We start from the raw sequence: 24,932 nt of genomic DNA, 5'->3' as shown, positions 1-24,932 counted from the left end.
ACCCCACGATAGCTCTCGCGGCCGCATTCTGCACGATCTGAAGTTTCTGAAAACTCTTCAAAGGTAGCCCCATGTAGAGAGTGTTGCAGTAATCGAACCTCAAGGTGATAAGGGCATGAGTGACTGTGAGCAGTGAGTCCCAGTCCAGATAGGGCTGCAACTGGTGCACCAGGCGAACCTGGGCAAACGCCCTCCTCGCCACAGCCGAAAGATGATGTCCCAATGTTAGCTGTGGATCGAGGAGGACACCCAAATGAAAGCGGATATCAGTTACTTCTAACTTTCTGACCTTTTTTCCCCGCAAGGTGAATTCATTTCAAGGTTAAAATTATTTTATTATCTGTGCTCGTGTAGCTTTTTGCTTCCATAAAATTATTTATTTCACGCACTTTGCAAGCCCCTTGGGAAGCATTGCAAACCTTGATGGAATTATTAAAAGAGGGAATTTCATTAAGAGCCAGTGGAAATGCAAAATTCACAAAGTAATCGTTATCTGACCTCACCCAAAAGTTCTTTAAAAGAGAATGAACAAAACGAAGATTCATTGCAATTTGTCTGCCGTGAAGGAGCAAAGAAACAGGGAGCATAGAGGTTACAGGTAGTCCTCAATTTATGAACACAATTGAGCCTGAAATTTCTGTTGTTAAGCAAATCGTTTTGTTGAGCTATGCTCCATTTTACAAGCTTTGTTGCCACAGTTGTTAAATGAACCACTGCAGTTGTTAAGTTAGCAGCATGGTTGTTAAGTGCAAGAGTTGTGAATGTGAAAAACTCACTTTTTTCAGTGTCATCATAACTTCGAACAGTCACTAAATGAATTGTTGTAAGTTGAAGACTACCTGTATATTGTAGTCTTTGTTTAATGACCATTCAAAGTTATGACAAAGTCCCCAGAGCTATTTACAACCCAGTTCCAGAATTCTGATGGACACATACACACAAACACCAATCACATGATTACATTTTGGCTCATTTATGCCACTTGCAACATCTTGAAGTCATGAAATTGCAATTTTTGGTGTGTTTTTAAGCTAGTTTCTAAGATATACTTTGCCCCCCAAAAAAATTACCCCCTTTAAGAAAACACGTTTGTTTAAAATCACTCAGTGTTCAGTTAAGGACTCCCACAAAAAAGGTTTAATCCATCCACAGGTATCCATCACTCGATCCATGATTGAAAATGCAATCTTCTTTCAAATTACTTTCCTTAGAATTAATACAAGCTATTCCACCACCACCCTATCTGCTTAGCTGGAAGTAAATTCTACTTAATAAGCATACATAGGGTTGCATCACCAATATTTTCTCCGGGACCGCCTTCTGACGCACGAATCCCAGCGAACGGTAAGGTCTCACAGAGTTGGCCTTCTCCGGGTCCCATCGATGAAACAATGTCGTCTGGCGGGACTCGGGGGAAGAGCCTTCTCTGTGGCGGCCCCGACCCTCTGGAATCAACTCCCCCCAGAGATCAGGACTGCCCCCACCCTCCTTGCCTTTCGCAAACTCCTTAAAACCCACCTCTGTCGTCAGGCATGGGGAAATTGATTACCCAGGGCCGTTTCCACTTTGTGTAACGTTTGTATGAGACGTATGATTGTTTTTATATTAATGGGTTTTAAATTGTTCCAATTTTGGATTTGTATTGTTTCTGTTGTTGTGAGCTGCCCTGAGTCTTCGGAAAAGAGCAGCATACAAATATAATAATAATAATAACAATAATAATAATAATAATAATTATTATTATTATTATTTTAAGAAAGGAGAACTTGCCTTGCATTTTTAGTCCTTTTTTTTAAAAAAAATACTACTAACTAGAGCATACAAACTTTCGCCAGACCAATCCTTGAATACAGCTCATCTGTCTGGAACCCACACCACATTTTGGACATAAACACTTTAGAACATGTCCAGAGTTACTTTATGAGAAGAGCCATCCGCTCCTCCACTCGCAACAGAATATAGTGCAACTAGACTTGCAATCCTAGGTTTAGAAAACCTAGAACTACGTCGCCTTAAACACGACCTAAGCACACCCCATAAAATCATTTGCTACAACGTTCTTCATGTCTATGACTACTTCAGCTTCAACCACAACAACACATAACAGATACAAAGTAAACCGCTCTAAACTCGACTGCAGGAAATATGACTTTAGAACCGAGTAGTTGATGCGTGGAACTCACTACCAGACTCTGTAGTATCATCTCCTAACCCCCAAAACTAAATAAATAAATTTGTTCTGCATCTACATGAAATATGGTGCAAAGTTCCAGAAATATATAGATGTTGCTCCTTTAAGGCCCAGAGCAAATTCAATTTGTCAAGCATGTAATTTTAATTCAGCTGCAATATCCAGCTGGAATTACAGAGTTCTGAGCCATAAAAGTTAAATCAAAGTATGTGGTTTTAAAACCCTCTCAAAAATCACCGGAGTGAATAAGAGAGAACTCTGCAGCTAATGGCTTTTGAGAGCACTATCAGCAACCTTATTAAAGGGATCATTATCATTTTTATTTTATCAGCCTACCTGCCACCTTTTCTTTATATATATATATATAGAGAGAGAGATATACCCAGGGTTGCCTTTTATCATATGGTGGAAAATAATAATATAGGGGGGGAATTGCAATAAATAGAATTGCTATGGAAACCTACGCACGCCTCAGGTCTTTGGAAAAGGAAAGAAGAAGGGAAAACATTTTCTTTTCCTATTTTCCTTTCATAAAGCCCAAGAGGAGACAGAACCATATAACATGGCTGGAATTAAACCTTGTTGGAATTAAATGCTGGATAATAACACTTGCATTGTGCAGACATATGATTCAAGCCCTTTAAGAATGACAGCTATTAGTCCGAAGCAGCAAAGTGCTCTTGAATTGCAACCTTTCAATTCCGCTCAGAGAGATATAGGCAGTGAAGGGCCGCTTGTCTTTGGCGCTACCAGTGTGCTATCTGAGGCCGTCGCGGGTGCCCATCGGCGTGAGGTTTTGCTTCTGCGCATGCACAGCAAGCAAAATCTTGTCTGAGGATGCACGCAAGACTGGCAATTTTCGGCAATATTTTTGCTTTTGCGCATTTCGGCGATATTTTTGCTTCTGCACATGCACAGCGAGCAGAATCTTGTCTGAGGATGCATGCAAGAGTGTGGCAATTTTCGGCGATATTTTTTCTTCTGCGCATACGCAGAAGTAAAACATTGGCGAAAATGGTCGAAATGTTGCTTACGTCAGCATCCTCACACAAGAGTTTGGTTGCTATGCATGTGTAGAAGCCAAATCTCACACGGGGGTGTGGTGGGGACACACAACTGCATATGCATCCTGAAATTTCCTACCGGGACGGAGTAGCTGACTGTACTGGCTACTGCCCACCACTAGATATAGGTAAACCTCAGCTAGTTACTGCCACAATTGAGCTCAAAATCTCTGAGACACTGGTTAAGTGAGTTTTGCCCCACTTTTACAATCTTTCTTGCCACAGTTGCTAAGTGAATCATTGTAGTTGTTAAGCTAGTAACACAGTTGTTAAGCGAATCTGGATTTCCGTTGTCTTTGCTTGTCAGAAGGTCAAAAAAAGACATGACCTGCAACTATCATAAGTGTGAATCAATTGCCAAGCATCTGAACTTTAATCACGGGATAGTAGAGATGCTGCAAAGGTTACAACTGTGAAAAGCTGGGGTGGTGTAGTGGTTAGAGTGCAGCATTGCAGGGTACGTCAGCTAACTGTTAGGTGTAGTTCAGCAGTTCAAATCTCACCACCGGCTCAAAGTTGACTCAGCCTTCCATCCTGCCGAGGTGGGTAAAGTGAGGACCCAGGTTGTTGGGGGCCATGGGATGACTCTGTAAACCGCTTAGAGAGGGCTGTAAAAGCAGTATGAGGTGGTATATAAGTCTAAATGCTACTGCTATAGGTCACACTTTTCAGCTTTGAACAGTCACTAAACAAACTATTGTAAGTCAAATATTTTTTTGTGAGGAGAAAGGGGCCTTCTTGGAAAGATGGACTTGTTGATAGCATTTAGACTTATATACTGCTTCATACTGCTTTTACAGGCCTTTCTAAGCGGTTTACAGAATCAGCCTATTGCCCCCAACAATCTGGGTCCTCATTTTACCCACCTCGGAAGGACGGAAGGCTGAGTCCACCTTGAGCCGGTGGTGAGATTTGAACTGCTGACCTACAGCTAGCAGTGAGCGGAAGTAGCCTGCAGGGCTGCACTCTAACCACTGCGCCACCCCAGCTTTTTTGTTGTTGTTGTAACTTTCAGCCCCTTTCTCTTTTGTTCACACTGTACCTTATTTTGGTTACCCAGTTGCTGAAAAGAGGCTGGGAAAATTGAAGGAGGAGACATAAGCGGGGGGGGAGGGGGGGGATTAAATTGTACAATTTGTCCATCACCAATTTCCAGCTAAAGAAAGGAGGAAAAAAAGTCCTATTGAATAGAATAGAATAGAATTTTTATTGGCCAAGTGTGATTGGACACACAAGGAATTTGTCTTGGTGCAGATGCTCTCAACGTACATAAAATAAAATATACATTTGTCAAGAATCATGTGGTACAACCCTTAATGATTGTCATAGGGGTCAAATAAGCAATGAAGAAGCAATATTAATAAAAATCTTAGGATATACGCAACAAGTTACAGCCATACAGTCAACATAGGAGGAATTGGGTGATAGGAATGATGAGAAAAACTAGTAGAATAGAAGTGCAGATTTAGTAGAAAGTCTGACAGTGTTGAGGGGATTATTTGTTTAGTAGAGTGATGGCGTTCGGGAAAAAACTGTTCTTGTGTCTAGTTGTCTTGGTGTGCAGTACTCTGTAGCGACGTTTTGAGGGTAGGAGTTGAAACAATTTGTGTCCAGGATGCGAGGGGTCAGTAAATATTTTACCCGCCCTCTTTTTGACTCGTGCAGTATACAGGTCCTCAATGGAAGGCAGATTGAAATACAAAATTCAGGATCCACATAAGAAAGATAATTCTTGTATATACTGACTTTTAAAACCTGTGAATGAGTGATAAAGGTATTGTTCCTCTGCTTTGGAAACTTGAAGATGTGTGGACTTCAACTCCCAGAATTCCCAAGGCAATTTTCAGAATTCAATTTCCAGGAGTTGAAGACCAGACAGCTTCAAGTTACTAAAATTGAGATACACTGCATTAATGGATTGACTTATCCTGACAATGTTACCTAGTTGAGTGATGAAATATCTACAAGCAATCAGCCAAGCTCCAAGGATTCCATAGACCAGTGAAGGCGAACCTTTTTCTTGTTGCATGCTAAAAGCACACATGTGCACAACAGTGTGCGTGTGTATGTGCCAGCACATAGAATAGAATAGAATTTTATTGGCCAAGTGTGATTGGACACACAAGGAATTTGTCTTGGTGCAGATGCTCTCAGCGTACATAGAAGAAAAAGATACATTTGTCAAGAATCATGTGGTACAACACTTAATGATTGTCATAGGGGTCAAATAAACAATGAGGAAACAATCAATATTAATAAAAATCTTAGGATACAAGCAACAAGTTACAGTCCTAAGTGGGAGGAAATGGGTGATAGGAATGATGAGAAAAACTAGTAGAATAGAAGTGCAGATTTAGTAAAAAGTCTGACAGTGTTGAGGGAATTATTTGTTTAGCAGAGTGATGGCGTTCGGGAAAAAACTGTTCTTGTGTCTAGTCTTGGTGTGCAGTGCTCTGTAGCGACATTTTGAGGGTAGGAGTTGAAACAGTTTGTGTCCAGGATGCGAGGGGTCAGTAAATATTTTCCCCGCCCTCTTTTTGACTCGTACAGTATACAGGTCCTCAATGGAAGTCAGGTTGGCAGCCATTGTTTTTTCTTCAGTTCTGATGATCCTCTGAAGTCTGTGTCGGTCCTGTTGGGTTGCAACACCAAACCAGACTCAATGAATCCTCTGTAGAACTGGATCAGAAGCTCCTTGGGCAGTTTGAGCTTTCTGAGCTGGCGCAGAAAGAACATTCTTTGTTGTGCTTTAATGCAATGCATGAGTGACACCCCCCCCCCAGGCATGCACACCCAACACACATACATGTGCTCCTTCTGCCCCCTCAGGAGGGCCTCTGGAGCCTGGCAGAGGCTGTTTTTCGCCCTCCCAGAGGCTCAAGGAAACCCTCAGGAGCCTGCGGATGGAAAAAAATGGGCCTCCCGGAAATCCGGAAACAGCCCAAAAATCAGCTGGCCGGCAGCAGGCGCATGTGAATACGTGGTGGAGATGAGCTGGGCAACGGCTTGCGTGCCCACAGAGAAGGATCTGTGTGCTACCTGTGGCATGCAAACCACATGTTCACCATCATGGCCATAGGCTATCAAATTCCCGGCCTGTGAACTGGATGCTTTTGCAGCCCTCTCCAAGCGGTTTACAGAATCAGGCTATTGCCCCAACTATCTGGGTCCTCATTTTACCGACCGCGGAAGGATGGAAGGCTGAGTCAACCTTGAGCCGGTGGTGAGATTTGAACTGCCAAACTGCTGGCAGCTGGTGATTAGCAGAGGTAACTTGCAGATTAGCACTGTAACCACTGCACCAAAGAGGCTCTTAAAGGGAGTTCTCTGCATACAAGAACCATAAAGGAGTCTGAGACTAAATACCCATTGCTTAATCAATCAACCAGTCACTTTTTTTAATTAAAAAAACGAGCTGGGAGTGACATGATAGCAGTGCAATATATAAAAGGCTGCTACAAGAAGAGGGCTCAAGATATTCTCCAAAGCATCTGAGGGCAGAACAAGAAGCAATGGATGGAAACTAATAAAAGAGAGAAGCAACCTAGAACTAAGGAGGAATTTCCTGCCAGGGAGAACAATTAATCAGTGGAACAACTTGCCTCCAGAAGTTGTGAATGCTCCAACACTGGAAGTTTTTAAGATATTGGACAACCACTTGCCTGAAAGGGTTTCCTGTCTGAGCAGGGGGTTGGATTGATCTCCAAGGTCCCTTCCAACTTTATTAATCTGTTTTCCTTTATTTTGGGGTTATATTTGCAAGTCCTTCCTCAATCGCCTATACTTTAAAGCAACGGTCCTCCAAAACAGCAATTGTGATGGTTTGCTTGCATCCTGCGCAAATAATTATGGACGCTTTGGAGGGGCAAGGCAGGCATCCTGTATTCCTGGCACCTGAGAGTGACAGTGAGATTGAAAAGGGGTCAGGGTCAGAACAACCAGGGTCTTCTCCGCTTCCTGGCATGAGTGAGTCAGCACTTCCTGTCAGGAATGGTTTAGCATTTCATGTGCTGAGTGACTCAGGGGAAGAGGAGGAGTCTCTTCTGGATGCCAAAGTTCGGAGGGCATCTAGGAGACACAAATGGTTGGCTAAGAAAAGATTGACCTATGAGTAATATTGCTCACTATTGGGTCACGCCCTAACACTATTTAAGGATGAGGCATGCTCCTCCTTGTTGCAGAAAACAATGTCGTTCATTTCAGAATCATCTCGTCTTCACGGTTGAATTCAGTTTGTGTTTCAAAAGAGCACATTCTTAGCTTTGCTAATGAGATTTGGTCTTCCAGTTCATTTCTGAGAACTTTGCCTTGGACCTCTTGCTGCTGTTGATAATAATTAGCAGCTGCAGCAATAATTACTAGATAAATTATTATTATTAAATAATTTATCTTTGCTCTGGTATTTTGGCCAACTGATAAAACTTTGCTAGATTTGCTTCTCCCCTTAAAATACTGAGACCTTTGTAAATATTAAATCCTTTTATTAGTTAAGGCAATTTAGGTGCATCTCATTTTGGGGGCTCGGCACTAAGGCAGAATGGCAGCATTCTTAAAAACATAGCTTTTGAGACTATCTGCCTTTTGAGTTACATATCCATCCCCCCATCCCCCACAGCTAGAGAATATCATACAGTGGTACCTCGAGATACGAGTTTAATTCGTTCCGGACCTGGGCTCTTAAGTCGAGCAGCTCTTATCTTGAACGACTTTTCCCCATAGGAATTAATGTAAATAATTTTAATTGGTTCCAGCCCTCAAAAAACTCACAAAGTTAGTCTAAATTATGCAGAAAGACATGTTTTTAATGAAGAAATGTACATGTACATATAAATGAATAATGAAGTTTCTTTCACTTAACTTGTAAACTTTCTTAAACTTTTAAATTTACATATGTTCAACTTCTCTGCCACCCAATCCTGTAGGACAGAGGTCCCCAACCCTTTTTGCACCAGGGACCGGCTTTAAGCGATCAAGAGAGAAATGGGTGAATGAATGGACGGAGGGTGGGAAGGAAGGAAGGAAAGAGGGAAGGGACAGGAACAGAGGAAGGAAGCAAGGAAACTTATGAAAGGGGAGAGTAAGAGAGGAATGAGTGAAGGGAGGGAGGGAGGGAAGAAGGTGGGAAGGAGAAAGAAAAGAAATAGAGGAAGGGAAGGTAAAAGAGAGAAAGAAAAAGAGCAAGAAAGAAAGAAAGAAAGAAAGAAAGGGGGAAGGGACAGAAACAGAGGAAGGAAGCAAGGAAACTTATGAAAGGGAAGAGTAAGAGAGGAATGAGTGGAGGGAGGGAGGGAAGAAGGTGGGAAGGAGAAAGAAAAGAAGAAATAGAGGAAGGGAAGGTAAAAGAGAGAAAGAAAAAGAGCAAGAAAGAAAGCTGCAAGCCCCCCCCCGAGCCCCCCAGGCCGGCTGCAACCTTTTAAAACACGCGCGCCGCTTCGCAGCTGTCTCCTGAAGGCGAACGCGGAAGTTAGCGTTTGGCTTCAGGAGACAGCTCCTTGGCGCTTGTATCTCGAATTTGGGCTTGTAAGTAGAACAAAAATATCTCTCCCCTCCCAGCTCTTATCTCGAGTTGCTCTTAAGTAGAGCAGCTCTTATGTCGGGGTTCCACTGTACAGGGAAAAAAATCAGGTGAAAATAAACACATCCTGAGATGCCTTATGTAGCTCTCAGGAGTTTTATCGGGAAAGCACAAAGGATTTCGTTTCACCATAAGAGAATGCAATTGCAAAAAGGGGTCACGTTCCCAGACAGCAAATGAGCAGGCATAGATCTCAAAAAATAGCTATTTATTTTTGAACACTGCTCAAACTGGAGCGGCCCAGAAGGGAAGTGTCGCCAAGCAAGCTCTCCTCTTGAGCCAGTCAACTTTTCTGACCTTGTTCATCCGTATACTTTTGGCTCTTCCAATAACAATGATACCAACAATCAAGGAACTGCTGGTTTGTTTTTCTTAATAGAAAGGATGGAGTGAGACTCAGGCGTCACCAACTGATGATCCATGGACCACTAGAGGTCCATCAGAAAATGTTGGTGGTCCATAGAAAAAATATTTGCATTTTTAATATTGCACTAAATACTATTTATCTTTTTTTTAAAAATTCATTAGCGGTCCATTATGAATTTAGTGGTCCCCGAGGCCTGAAATATTGGTGACCCCCGATCTAGAGTATCTAGAAAGCAGGATTTCCTGATTTCTAACTAACCTAAATTGTGTGGCACAAGCCGATCCCCCCCCTTTGCTCCCTTTTCAGCACTGCAAGGCCCCTGATCTAGATTAAGTAGAAAGCAGGATTTCCTCCTTTCTAGCTAATCTAGATCGTGTGGCGCAAGCTTCCTTTTCAGCAGTACATCCAATGCACATGCATGTACGAAGTGCGCAGAAAGCGAATCAGGTAGCAAACTTCAGAGCATTTCTCCTTTGCTGTAAAGCCTTATGCAGCGGCACACAAATCCAAGTGCTAAGTGCTATCCTCCAGCAGTGACTCTCCGACTCTTCTTAAAACTTCCACTCGTAGGGAACCAAGTTTATTTATTTATTATTTTATTTATTTATTAGATTTGTATGCCGCCCCTCTCCGTAGACTCGGGGCGGCTAGTTGTGCATTTTGGTAGTCAAACATAGATTTTGCAACTGAATAGTTGACCTTCGTTTCTAAAATAACAGCCTCAATTAAAAATTTCAAATTAAAATATAATAATTGGTTTAGGGGGTTTTTTTTGGTATAACAAACTGGGTATGATATGTGTGCAATATAAATATAAAAATAAAGATTTTTAGGGAGCTAAATATTTAACAAAGAGTACACATAAGGCGGCTAGAAAATAACCTATTATAGATTAAAAATGGACAACCAAAATGATTAATAGTGAATATCAGTTGTATTTGCCAGAATATAAAGACATTTAATAACAGAAGAAGTTTTATTTTCCCTCCTCTCATGATGATGTAAATTATACATTGATTGTTATTTGTAACAATGTTGTTGTTTTCTTTTTGTTGTTCCTGTTGTTTAGTTTTGTATTTTGTAAATGTTTGTCTATTATTTTTTTGGTTGTTATGTTTTTTAAAAATTACAATAAAAATTTATAACCCCCCCCCCAAAAAAATTCACTGAATCAGGGAGCAATTGATTGTGTAAATTTCTTGGAACTGCTATAAGGTCGGTGTTGTAGATAGGAGAAAAGTAGTGTCATGTCCCTCTCCTTCTGTTGAGGGAGGGGTGTTCAGTTCTAACCAATAGCGGGTTGCTACCGAAACGGTAAAAGATGATGCACCAATATCAAAGGTTGAGCTGTGCACACAACCCCGGTTCTCCTGCTTGTGGGTGTGGATGTCCTTGCATATTTTGCTTCTGCGCATGCCCAGGAAGCAAAATCTCACTAAAGGATGCGCGTGAGAAATTTTGGTGATTTGTTTTGCTTCTGAGCATGTGCAGAAGCAAAAAAAAATAGCTGAAATCTCTCCCACGAGAGTTTGCTTCCTGCTCATGCGCAGAAGCAAAAACACACTGGGATATGTTGGGTGTTTGGTTGCTATTAATATTATTAGTATTAGCAGAGTTCAGCTGGCTTAATTTGCAACGGATTCAGCATGGCAAGAAATCAATTGTGTGGCTTAGAATCCCATTTGTTAGCAATGAATGATCACTCCTTCATAAAGATGAAGTACACTGCAATCTTTACTTACAATTCTGTTGATTCATGCATTTACAGAATGCAGGCATAAATGCTTATATTCCAGTACATATTAATAACTTCTCAATGCTTCCATGTGTGAGGATGTCTTCGGATTGATCTCACACATGTGTCCTCAGGCGAGGACAATGGAGCACACATGGAGAGAGAAGGAGGTGAAAGGAGGCTCAGCAGAGCCAAAAAGGGGAAAATGGAGAGTCATCTACTCTGCAGTGTTTATATAATCTGCGGAGTACATGTCCCTTTTTGTCATCAAAAAGTGACATACCTAATGTTGTGGTTGGCTCTTGCCCAGCTCCAGGAAATGGGGAGGTGGATGCAGGGGAAACTTCAACATGTCACAGGCCTGTGTTATTGCCGACAGAATCAGTTCAGAGTTTAGTTTCCTCGGACGAAGAAGAAGGTGGGAGTGACTCGGCAGAGGAGGGCTTGGCGCACAGCCCAAGCAGTCAATCTTCCTTATCTTCTATTGCTTCAGATGATGACATTTTGGACCTACGCAAGCACAGAATTATGTGTAGAAGAGACCAAGTAAGAACATATTACAGGAAATAAGAGAGGCCACCTGTGTTTGGGTGGGGTTCCAGTAATTAGGGCTGCTGCTATAAATAGCAGCATGTGGGTTTGGCCATTGTGGAAGAATATCTGTTGCAGTTTTGTCAGGAATCTTGTGTGCTGGACTTTGTTGCTTTTTCACGCCTTTGAAACCAAAGCAGAGCAACGTGTGTGTGTGTCTCCCTTCGTTGGAAGAAGGGGTGTGAAGTTTCTCCACAGCTGCTGGCTAAGTACTTAATGACTGCTTAAGGGAAATTGTACAGACTACCCGGTTGTTTTGGGAAGAGTGCTCTTTGCAATACAAAAAGAGTGCTTAGTTTATTTTGACTTTTGTGATAAAGAACATTGTTTTGAATTTTCAAACGTGTGTGTGTGTCTGAAATTTGTATCCTTGAATTTTTGGGAGTCTCCTATCAGAGAGCCCGGCAGAACACCTAGTCAGTTAATTTGTCACCTGACCGTAAAGATGTGTCTACAAGACAGTGTAAGCATGTGTTAGAGTGGTGAAACCCAACAGGACACGCATGCAGGAGAAATGAAGAGCATGCGCAGAGCACTGGTAGTGGCGGGATTGGAAATCCACCCCTGGTTCTAACATAGGGGAACTCTTTCATCCCTCTCTCAAACCCATGGCCCTCTCCATCCAGAATGTGGCTGGCTAAATATAGCAGCTTTAAATCTCAAACTTCCTCTTCAACGAAGAGGGGAAGAAGAATCAGAATTTTATAAAATTTGGCAGAGGTTCTATATTTGGTGGAACAAAAAAAAATGCTTGATGATATCACATTGTTTAATGATGTTAAAATAATAGTTAAATGCATTATACTGGAATGTTCTTAGATAGAGTTTTGTAATAGATGAGTTTATTTCTCTGAATTGATATAACCTAAAATAGTTTTTCCTTTTTGTATTAAGACTTCTATCCTGAGCAGAGCAATTGTAGCTCCTTTTTATGTTATGTGTTTTGTCTGGCCTTTTCATGTTTGTTTGTAATGTTTTGTCTTTTTATTTGAAAATAATAAAAAAATATTTAAAAAAATAAAATAAAGAAGAGCGGAAGAGACACTATATTTGATCGTGCAAGTATTATAGGCTGCTACTAAATACAGGTTTCGTGCACACCTCGAGCTGTCAATTGCATGCTGAGAAAACAGTTTGCAAAAATCACAAAGTCTTGCTTTCTCTGCTCAAATTCTGTGCTGAGAACATCTCTCTTCCTGGAGATAGATTTTCCCTTTAAGGCAAAAACAACTCGCTTTGTAGCTTGTGCTTGATTCAAACCAGTTTCTGAAATTTGGCAGCTGGATGACCTATGGACTTCAACTCCCAGAATTCCCCAGCCAAACATGGGAATTCTGGAAATTGAAGTCCAAAAGTCAGTGATGGTGAACCTTTTTTTGTTCGGGTGCCGAAAGTGTGTGAGAGCGTGCTGTCGCGCATGCATGAGCACCCATAGCCATAATTCAATGCCTGGGGAAGGTTAAAATAGCTTCCCCTGCCCCCTGGAGGCCAGAAACGGCCTGTTTCCCAACTTCTGGTGGGCCCAGTAGGCTCATGTTTTACCCTCCCCAGGCTCCAAAGGCTTCCCTGGAGCTGGAGGAGGGTAAAAACACCCCCCATCCCCCCCGGAGGTCCTCTGGAAGCCAAAAATGCCCTCCCAGAGCTTCTGTGTGAGCCAAAAATCAACTGGTGGGCATACACCTGCACGCTGGAGCTGAGCTAGGGCAACGGCTCACATGCCAGCAAATATAGCTCCGCATACCACCTGTGGCACTTGTGCCATAGGTTCGCCATCATTGCCATAGGTCTTCAGTTGCCAACTTTGAAAAACACTGGTTTAGATTAAAGGTCTCCTTGGCAATTTTATGCCCTGGTGGACTTCAATTCCCAGAATTCCCCAGCCAGGCTTAAAGTTGCCAAGTTTGAAAAACACTGATTAGGGTGGTGTTTTTTTCAGGGAGAGATTAATAAAACTCTCCCACTTTTTTCATTCCCGCAGGCAATTTCGGCAGAGTTTGGCCCATCGAGAAGAACCGTTCTGATAGTCCTTGTAGAAAAGAGAAGGCATGCACGCTGATTTTATTGCCGTAATGTTGGAAACCTGGACTTGATTTAGCAATAGGTTGTCTTCCGGGAGACAGATTAAGTTCCCAAATTGGCTCATGCTGTTGAATAAATTGCATATTACAAAACAGCAGCCAACAAAGGGGGCTGATTGAATTACTTCTTCCGCCTTCTTTTTGTCACTGAAGATGTTTGGGTAGAGAAACAAAATGCACCCTCTTAGGAGTCATTACAGGAGGAGAATGATCTTAAGAAGAGATCAAAGCTTTGGATTACTACTTGTTAAGGGTTTTCTGCACACAGAAAGGATTTGGACTTTTCAGATTGAGCAACATAGAACAACAGAGCTAGAAGGGACCTTTGAGATCTTCTAGTCCAACCCCCTGCTCAAGAAGGAAATATTGAGCCAGTTGCTGAACATCTGTATTTTAATATTAATCTTATTAATAATTTTAATAAGAAGCAGGGGAGACATAATAGTGTTCCAATATCTCAAGGGGTTGTCACAAAGAAGGAGTCAAGCTATTATCCAGAGCAGCACCTGAGGGTAGAACAAGAAGCAATGGGTGGAAACTAAACAAGGAGAGAAGTAACTTAGAACGATGGAGAAATTTCCTGACAGTGAGAACAATTAACCAGCGGAACAGCTTGCCTCCAGAAGTTGTGAATGCTCCAACATTGTAAGTTTTTAAGAAGATGACCATTTGTCTGAAGTAATTTAGGGCTTAAGGAGTGGTTTGGACTAGAAGACCTCCAAGGTCCCTTCCAACTCTGTTGTTATTATTATTATTAATTACATGGTCATATCTGGATGCTGCAACCGTTGTGAATGTAAAAAATAGACATAACTTACTTTTATCAGTGGCGTTTCAGCTTCGAACGGTCAGTAAACAAACAATTGTAAATCAAGGACTGCCTACAGTCCAATCTGGAGTTGACTTGGGCACAAGTGAGTGCAGGCAACTTTAGCTATAAGCTTCAATACCGTGTCAAGATTTTACCTCCACGGAGAGGAAACATGGGTCAGCATTCTTAATGTGTTTTGGGGTTGCGAGAATAGCTCTTAATAAACGTGGAAAGAATGGCCTTGAGGATGTCAAGATAGACTTCAACACCGGAGAGACATGGGAGCTGACCTCGGTAGCAAAGAACTTCAAAACTAGAGACATAAAGTAGTTTCTCCTTTTGAAAAGCCAACAGAGGAACTGCCAGAGAGCAACGGACAACGTTGAAAAATATTACCTGCCAGAAAGCAAAGGCTGGAACAGCACTCTAAGGGATTTATCGGTGGCCATTGGCTGGTTCGAGTTGTCGTTAATTTGCAGCGTATGCGTTCCATGATAATGTCATGCAAATACTGGGACATTCATCTCCTGATAATTTATCACGCGTTAGTCTTCTCAGGAGGAAGAAGGCAAACCCCATTGATGGACTTCCTACTTGTAAAACAGGCACCATGGCAGAGCTTATATAAAAATGAAACTGGAATCTTTCGGGCTGCTAATTTTTACAGGGGTTGGATCAGAGGTGGGTCCCTCCCGGTTTGGACTAATTTGCCCGAACTGGTAGTGGACCACTGATGATGTCACAATGACATCACAGAACCGGTTCAATGGGTGCAGGTCCATAGGTCCTCCCCCCATCCAAATTCAGAGCTTTTATTTCATTCCTAATGGGTTTGCACACATTATTTGCTTTTACATTGATTCCTATGGGAAAAATTGCTGCTTCTTACAAACTTTTCTACTTAAGAACCTGGTCACAGAACGAATTAAGTTCTTAAGTAGAGGTACCACTGTACCTTCAAAAAGCCTGGAAACCCTTTATGGACTTTTGGCTGAAAATTGACAAAAAATAACTTCATCTTATCCTCACAATTATTCATTTAGGGACCATGCAAGATTTTGATGGCACTGAAAAAAGAAAGACATTTGACCAGTCCTCACTCTTACGACCATTGCAGTATCTTCACAATCATGTGATCAAAATTTGGTTGCTTGGCAACCAGCGGGAATTTATGATGCTTCCATCCCAGGGTCATGTGATCAAAATTTGCGACATTTCCAGCCGGCTTTCAACAAGCAAAGTCAATAGGGAAAGATTGATTCACCTAATGACTGCCTGATTCACTTATCAACTTGGCAACAATAAATTAAATTAAACGTAAGTGATTCACTTTGCAAACATAACAAAAAAGTTATAGAGCTAGTATGACTCACTTAACAACTGTCTTACTTAGAGATTGAAATTTGGTCCCTGTTTGAGTTGTGAGTTGAGGACTAGCTTTATTTATCGATGTAAAAGCCTGCAAGATGAGGCTAGGTCAGTCCCTCTCTCAGACCAACCTGCCTCAGAGGGTTGTTGTTATGTGGGTGTTGTTGTTGAGTTGTTTATAAAAATAATAAATACAGAATGCAGATAGAAAGAGAGACAGAGAGAGAATGATAAGAGATAAGGGATGGGTGGATGAATGGATGGATAGACAAAGAGATATGATAGAAGTTAAAGATAGACAGACATGATAGAGAGAGGAATTAGAGAAACAGACAGACACTATAAAAGAGACAGACAGACATGATAGAAATCAAAGATAGACTTATAGATTAGATGAGAGATGAGATAGATAGATGAGATAGATAGATGGATAGATAGATATTTTATTTTATTTTATTTTTATTTATTAGATTTGTATGCCGCCCCTCTCCGAAGACTTGGGGCGGATAGATAGATAGATAGATGATAGATGGATGACAGGTGATAGATTAGATGGATGGATAGAAGATAGGTGGGTGGGTGGATGGATACATAGATAGATAGATGATAGATGGATGACAGGTGATAGATTAGATGGATGGATAGAAGATAGGTGGGTGGATGGATGGATGGATGGATAGATAGATAGATAGATAGATAGATAGATAATAATAATTTATTAGATTTGTATGCCGCCCCTCTCCGAAGACTCGGGGCGGCTCACAACAACGATAAAAACGGTATTATACAGGCACAAATCTGATAGATAGATAGATCAGACAGACAGACAGACAGACAGATATGATAGAAATTAAAGAAAGACGAATAAACATAATAGATAATAGACAGGCAGAAAGATTAAAAAAGTTTATCTATGCAAAGAAAGGAACCATATTGTGATTATGCATGATAGAATTTATAATGGTCTCTAAGCTATTAAAATTATGTTTTTATGAAAAAATAGTTTTCATTATGCTCAAGGCAGTTAGAGAAAGTCCAGCTGGATTGCATCCAGACTCCTTCGAACCAGCTGTTTCTCTTAGAGGTCAACAGCCTTCAAGGCCGTTAGAATGGAAAAGAAGCTTTTAATGGGCAGTGTTAGTCTGCAAGACATTTTCTGGCTTCCTCCCCCAGTAAACAAGGTTTAATGCCTTGTTTTCGTAACTATGCATAAGTAAAGTTGAGAACGTATCTCATCTTAATTATGGTGACCAGCTATGAACCGGGGTCAGAAAATAATTGACATATAGCCCTCAGGTCCTGATGCTCTTTTCTCCTACATCTCTCAATCATAATTTCATTTGTCCTAAGATGTTACAATGTGAAATATGTCAGAATATGTAATTTAAAATTTACGTCAGGGATTCATCCCTTCTTTAAACTGCTGGCCTTTAACTGCTGGAATCAGGCTAGCAAGAATATTTCCCACCTGCTGTAGACACAGCTAATTCTAGGGATGGGCTTCAAAAATTTTAGCAATGGGTTCTCTGCCCGGTTATTGGGTGGGCGTGGCCATGGTGGGTGTGGCCTAGTTGGCCTTTTACACCTCGGCAGGGGAGGGTGGGCTGGAGGTTATTGAGGTTATTGAGGTGGGCTGTAGGTTACTGAGGTATCCCCAGGCTAATATAGTTTATGTATGGTACGACTGAGTTGTATGGTTTTAATGATAGGGGTTTTTAGATATTTTTAAGTATTGGATTTATCACATTGTTTATCACAAATCTAATCAATTGTTATTATAATTATTATTGTCGATTATTGCCAACGATACGGAAAACCTATCTTGTCCATAAAGCATCTCATCCTTCTGTCTTATTTAAGTCTAAAGGTTATTTGTTCTACTCTCTGTGTATCTATGGAAAAGAGTAAAATGTGGGTTAACCATCTACAGTATGTCTATAAGAATGTGGAATGCCCTCTGTGGATATGATAGGATCAAACCTACAACCCACTCCTTTGATTAGCTTAAATAAAAAAATTATCCATTTGAGCTTCCATTTATCTAAGGTAATTCAAACCCTTCTGTTTGTCTCAGGAAAAAACTTATTAGATACTCTTCTATTTATTTAGCAATTGTACCTTGATGGGATTTTGCCTGAATTTGTCTGTCTGTCTGTCTGTCTGTCTGTCTGTCTGTCTGTCTGTCTGTCTGTCTATCTATCTATCTATCTATCTATCTATCTATCTATCTATCTATCTATCTATCTATTAGATTTGTATGCTGCCCCTCTCCGCAGAATCGGGGCGGCTAACAGCAGTAAAAAAGACAAATATAACAAATCTAATATAAAAAGTAATTTTAAAAACTCCAATTTAAGAGACCAATCATACAAACAGACATACCATGCATAAATTTTGAGCCTAGGGGGAAGGGAATATCTGACGACAGAGGTGGGTTTTAAAGAGCTTACGAAAGGCAAGAGGGTGGGGACAACCCTGATATCCGGGGGGAGTTGGTTCCAGAGGGTCGGAGCTGCCACAGGGAAGGCTCTTTCTCTGGGTCCCGCCAAACAACATTGTTTAGTTGATGGGACCCAGAGAAGGCCAACTCTGTGGGACCTAACCGGTCGCTGGGATTCGTGTGGCAGAAAACGGTCCCGGAGTTATTCTGGTCCAATGCCATGAAGGACTTTATAGGTCATAACCAACACTTTGAATTGTGACCGGTATGTGTCACCTATTAACCATTTACATTCTAACTAGGTTAAGTAAAAAGTTAATTCTTTATATTTGTATACACAAGAAAATTTATTTATTTATTTATTCGACTTCTATGCCGCCCAATCCCAAAGGATTCAGGGCTTACAAAATAATAATACAAATACACAAGATACAAAGCAATAAGAGAAGTTGAATATAATATATAAAACTAACTACATGATAAAGCCCATTTATTATAAAAAGACATAGTCACATGCATACACACCATTCATACAGTTTGGCCACCAAAGATGTACAATTCATGGTCCCTAGGCCTGCTGGTAGAGCCAGGTCTTTGTGGCCTTACGGAAGGCCAGTAGGGTGGGAGGAGTACGGACATCGGGGGTAATTGGTTCCATAGAGCCGGGGCAGCCACAGAGAAGGCTCTCCCCTGCAGTCCCACAGATTTGCATTGCTTAGACGATGGGACCTGGAGGAGGCCAACTCTGTGTGTTCTTATTGGTCTCTGGGAGGTTTGTAGCAAGAGGTGGTCTTATAGGTAATAACCAACTCCTTGAATTGTGCCCGGAGACTGATAGGAAGCCAGTGCAGCTTGCAGAGCATAGGTGTTATATGAGTCTACTGAGGCATACCCATAACAACTCTTGAAGCTGTATTCTGGATTATTTATATTCTCCGAACACTTTCCAAGGGTAGCCCCATGTAAAGTACATTGCAATAATCGAGACAGGATTATTGTTATAGATAATAAATTGTTATGAATAATAAACTTTTTGCTCTCCGTGGGCTCCGGGGGTTTTCCTTGAGCCTCTGGAAGGGTGAAAATGGCATTGCTCGTTCTCTTCCACTGGCTTCCCGCTACACAATAGTAACACCAACTTCCCCCACAAACATTCCCCGTGAGAACTATGTGCCTTGTAATCTTATTTCCGGATAACCCTCCTACTATTATTACATATTATTATTTTATTTAAAACAAAACACACATATAAGTCAAACACAAAAGACACACAGTTCTCTTTTTTAGCCAATTATAAAATTTATCCCATACCCTGTAATAGTCTGAGTCCTCTTTCCTTTCTAATTTCTTTGTCAACCTGTCCATTTTGGCACATTCCAGGACTTTGGGTTATTTTCTTCTTTTGACGTGTCTTCACTTTTCCATAACTGGGCATAGATTATCCTTGCCACCGTTAAAATGTGGATAATCAAATATTTAATTTCTTTTTTATGCATTTTATTGAAAATCCCTAACAGAAAAAAATCTGTTTTTTTCCTCAATTTCCTCCTTTATAATTTCTTTCAGCCATTTCTCTATCATGTTCCAATCAGTTCTTGTTTTTGGACACATCCACCATAGATGATAAAATGATCTGTTTTCTCCTTTGCATTTCTAGCACCTAGCTAATATGTTCAGAAACATTTTTGGTATTATCTTAGGTGACAGATGCCATCGGTAGAACATCTTACCTTGGTTTTCCCTAAACACAATGAGGGTTTTAGTGGGTATATATCTATATACACATAGTAAAATACATGATGAAAGTTATAGAGGAGATACTCATAGTATCTAACTAAGAAAGAATAGAAAAGAAGGTATAGTAATAGAACATATCAATGAAAGAATAGAAGAGATATAGGAATAGAATAAAGGTATAGGAGATATAGGAGAGTAATAGGACAGGGGACGGAAGGCATTCTAGGGCACTTGTACTCGCCCCTTACTGACCTCTTAGGAATCTGGAGAGGTCAACCGTGGATAATCTAAGGGTAAAGGCTCAAGGTTGACTCAGCCTTCCATCCTTACGAGGTGGGTAAAATGAGAACCCGGATTGTGGGGGCAATAGCCTAGCTCTGTTAAAAAAAGTGCTATTGCTAACATGTTGTAAGCCGCCCTGAGTCTAAGGAGAAGGGCGGCATAAAAATTGAATAAATAAATAAATAAATAAAGTGTTGGGGGTTTGGGGATGATACTATGGAGTCCGGTAATGAGTTCCATGCTTCGACAACTCGGTTACTGAAGTCATATTTTTTACAGTCAAGTTTGGAGCGGTTAATATTAAGTTGAAAGACCATAGTCTTTCTCATTTGTCTAATTCAATCGGATATCCAAAATTCTTTGCCCAACTTATCATGTTTTCCTTAACTATTCCTCTTCTGTTTCATAATTAATTAAAAATGTGTAAATTTTACCAATTAATTTTCCATCTGTTCCCATGAGTATCTAGGCTGTTCTTTTCCATTTGGAACCCCTGTCTGTCTTGATTTTTTTGGAATGTATCCTGTATTTGAAGATATGTCTACCAATCTAATATTTTTTTCCCTTTTGTATAAGCATCCATTTCTACTTCACCTCCATTCCACCCTCAGTGGAGAAAATAAATCATTTATTTTCTGTTCTCAAGAAAAATCCACCTCCTTCTTGTCTGAATCTGGTTGAATCATCATAAAAATTAGATTTAGTCTAATAGTCTGCCTTCAACATGAATATATTCATCACTGAGGAAATGGATTCATGGCTTATTCATTTTGCTGGCAAAATAATGTGAGGGGGCTGGATACTTAAAAATTAATTTCTTAGATCGGAAGAAAAGTCCTGTCACTTAGAAATGGGTTAAACAATTGGAACAATTGATATGATTCAATTTTTTAAAATGTCGTGATTATCATAATTTTATGCTTTTGTGCGTGTGTGTGTGTGTGTGTGTGTGTGTGAGTGAGTGAGTGAGTGTTTGTGTATTCTGTAAGTCTCTTTCTGTACTGAAACAAGTTTTTTTGCAATTTTTTTTTTGGCTTTAAACATCATATCATTTTTATACCTATCTACCTCCAAATTTCATACATTGTTATTTACATATCTATTTACAATACTTCATATTTTTTCATTGCTTCCATTGCTTCTTGTCCTACCCTCAGGTGCTTTGGAGAGTAACTTGACCTTCTGTGGCAGCCCCTAAGATAGTGGAACACTGCTATCATGTCACCCCTAGTCTCTAAGTTGTAATGCCGGTATTTCTTGACTTACAACCAGCTGTTTAATGACCATTCAAAAAAAGTGATTTATATATGTTCCTCGAACTGCATCTCTGATGGGTTCCCTGGTGCTTGTAACAATTCAAGTTACAATGGCACTGGAAAGAGTGACTTACAACGGGCCCTTGAATTTACATTTACCAACTGTTTGAACTTACATTAAAAAAAGACTTACAATGAGCATTTGTACTTCCCAAACACCATCACTCTGCTAAGCAAATAATTCCCTCAACACTGTCAAACTATTTATTTATTTATTTATTAGATTTGTATGCCGCCCCTCTCTGTAGACTCTAAGTCTGCACTACTATTACTACTAGTTTTTTCTCATCATTCCTATCACCCATTTCCTCCCACTTATGACTGTAACTTGTTGCTTGTATCCTTAAGGTTTTTATTAATATTGATTGTTTCCTCATTGCTTATTTGTCTCCCATGACAATCATTAAGTGTTGTACCTCATGACTCTTGACAAATGTATCTTTTCTTTTATGTACACTGAGAGCATCTGCACCAAAGACAAATTCCTTGTGTGTCCAATCACACTTGGTCAATAAAATAATTCTATTCTATTTGGCGGAACCCAGGGGAAGAGCCTTCTCTGTGGCAGCCCCGGCCCTCTGGAATCAACTCCCCCTGGAGATTCGAATTATCCCTACTCTTCCCGCCTTCCGCAAGATGTTGAAGACCTATCTATGTCACCAGGCATGGGGGGAATAACTATCTTTTCCCCCCAGCACCACCTTTTTCTGACTGTAATATATAAGAATGATGTGATTGTGTAGTAATGATCGTTTTTTAATATTTATGGGTTTTAAATTTGTTTTTTAACTTATATTTTTAACTTATATTGGATTTGTACTTTGTATATTGTATTGCTGTTGTTGTGAGCTGCCCCGAGTCTTCAGAGAGGGGTGGCATACAAATCTAATAAATCTATTCTATTCTATTCTATTCTGACCATCACAATATCCCCACAATCACAAGATCAAAATCTGGGTACTTGGCAACTAGTTGCATTTTTGACAGTTTCAGCATCCTGAGGCCATGTGAATGCCAATTGCAAGCTTGCCAGGCAGCTTCTGAAAATAGGGAGCTGTATAATAATTAATAATAATAATAATAATAATAATAATAATAATAATAATAATAATTTAGTAGATTTGTATGCCGCCCATCTCTGCAGACTCGGGGTGGCTCACAATAATAATAAAACAATGTACAATGTGACAAATCTAATATTTAAAAGAAAACATATAAAAACCCAACATTTAAAAAACCATACAGCACTGGCATACCATATATAAAAAATATATAAGCCTGGGGGAGATGTCTCAATTCCCCCATGCCTGGTGATATAGGTGGGTCTTAAGCAATTTATGAAAGACAAGGAAGGGTGGGGGAAGTTCTGATCTCTGGGAGAAGTTGATTCCAGAGGGCCGGGGCCACCACAGAGAAGGCTCTTCCCCTGGGGCCCGCCAGATGACATTGTTTAGTTGATGGGACCCGGAGAAGGCCAACTCTGTGGGACCTTATTGGCCGCTAGGATTCGTGCGGCAGAAGACGGTATTCTGGTCCGTTGCCATGTAGGGCTTTATAGGTCATTTCGAACACTTTGAATTGTGACCGGAAACTGATTGGCAGCCAGTGCAGGCCACGGAGTGTTGGAGAGATGTGGAATAACCTATGTAGCCCCACAATAGCTCTCGTGGCTGCATTCTGCACGATCTAAAGTTTCCGAACACTTTTCAAAGGTAGCCGCATGTAGAGAGCGTTGCAGTAATCGAACCTCGAAGTGATTAGGGCATGAGCGACTGTGAGCAGTGACTCTCGGTCCAAATAGGGCCACAACTGGTGCACCAGGCGAACCTGGGCAAAAGCCCCCCTCGCCACAGCCGAAAGATGATGTTCCAATGTTAGCTGTTGATCGAGGAGGACGCCCAAGTTGCGGACCTTCTCCGAGGGGGGCAATAATCCCCTCCCCAGGGTAATGGATGGACAGATGGAATTGTCCTTGGGAGGCAAAACCCACAGCCACTCCGTCTTGTCGGGGTTGAGTTTCACCTAATGACAGTGTGACCCACTTAACAACCATGGTAAAAAGGTAATAAAATAATTCATGGTTCACTTAGCACCCATCTTGCTTACCAGCGGGAATGCAGATCCCAATTTCTGGTTGTAAGTCAAGCAATATCTTTACAAACATGACAGCACGGCTCAAGGACCTTTGCTGCTTCCACATCCCTTAGTCCTGGCACATCAATGTCTCGGCAGAAAATTATAATTTTCCGAATCAATGTCTCAGGAGAGGATTATAACATGTGATCAATGGTCTCGGCAGAAAACTATAGTTTTTGTCATATTTGCAGCTGCTTAGCAAAGGTTCTGAGTGAAATCAGGGCTGGTTTCTATATTTCAGGCTTTTATCCTTTTCATTTTTCCTTTTAAGACAGAGTTGGGTTAATGCTTTTTTTCCCCAAAGTTTCTTTATTGTTTTCACAAGTATTTATCACATGATTTAATCATTTTTACAGATCATAATCCAGCTTTGTTACCTTTTGTGTATATCATTAATCCTTTTGCATCTTACATTCAATATTACACATTGTACGTTTATTTATTTGTTTCATTAATATGTTACTTTTTCCATATAGTAATAAAAAAGAAAGACATTTGCAAGGTATCTATTATCTGTTTTGTTTGTACTGATACTTTGTATTGTATTATTTTTAAGTTCTCTTTTGAATCCATTCATGCCATTTGTACCATGTTCGTTTCGGTTCATTAATTTTATTTCCCTTGATTGAATTTGTAATTTCATCCATTTCTACACATTATACTTTATCTATTATTACATTTTCTGTTGGAATCTGTTCGTTTTTCCACATTTGCGCTGTCGCTATTCTAGTTGCCGTATTTATATGGGTTATGAGAAGAAGTGTTTGTTTAGAATAATGTCTCTTCCAAATTCCTAGTAACATACTTTCTGGGGTGTATGCTATTTCTTCTTTGGTAATTTCTATAAGCCATCTATGAATTGTTTGCCAAGTTTTTTGTATTTTGGAACATGACCACCACATGCAAAAAAAGGTGCCCTTTTCCCTTTTTGCATTTCCAGTTTGTATCTCGTAATATTGAATAAATCTTCGCTAGTCTTGCCGGTGGAATATACCATCTATAGAAAAGCTTATAGTAGTTTTCTTTATATGCTGCTGATAGTGTGATTTTTGATATTGTTAATGCTTTTTGTTTGGAAGTTTGGCTCAATGTCTCTGTTGATGTCCCTTTCTTCCCCTTAGGAAATGCCTATCGAGAATGCCTGGAAAACGGGACCTGGGCTTTCAAAGTTAATTACACGCAGTGTGAACCGATTCTCGACGAAGAGGTACCTTGATCTTTGGTTGGTTTTTCTGGGTGGA

General features: G+C 40.5%; 1 protein-coding gene across 1 annotated transcript in view; it reads left to right on the top strand.

The window, feature by feature from the left end:
• Positions 1-24,932, top strand: part of CRHR2 (corticotropin releasing hormone receptor 2) — a 115,748-nt gene that overhangs the window by 34,471 nt on the left and 56,345 nt on the right. Inside the window, exon 3 of the mRNA XM_070729516.1 lies at positions 24,813-24,898. Coding sequence (XP_070585617.1) covers positions 24,813-24,898 — 86 coding nt within the window. The remainder of the gene's footprint in view (positions 1-24,812; positions 24,899-24,932) is intronic.

This window comes from Erythrolamprus reginae, chromosome Z (assembly GCF_031021105.1).
Source record: "Erythrolamprus reginae isolate rEryReg1 chromosome Z, rEryReg1.hap1, whole genome shotgun sequence".
Classification (NCBI taxonomy): Eukaryota; Metazoa; Chordata; class Lepidosauria; order Squamata; family Dipsadidae; genus Erythrolamprus; species Erythrolamprus reginae.
This window is presented reverse-complemented; position numbering and strand designations above follow the sequence as displayed.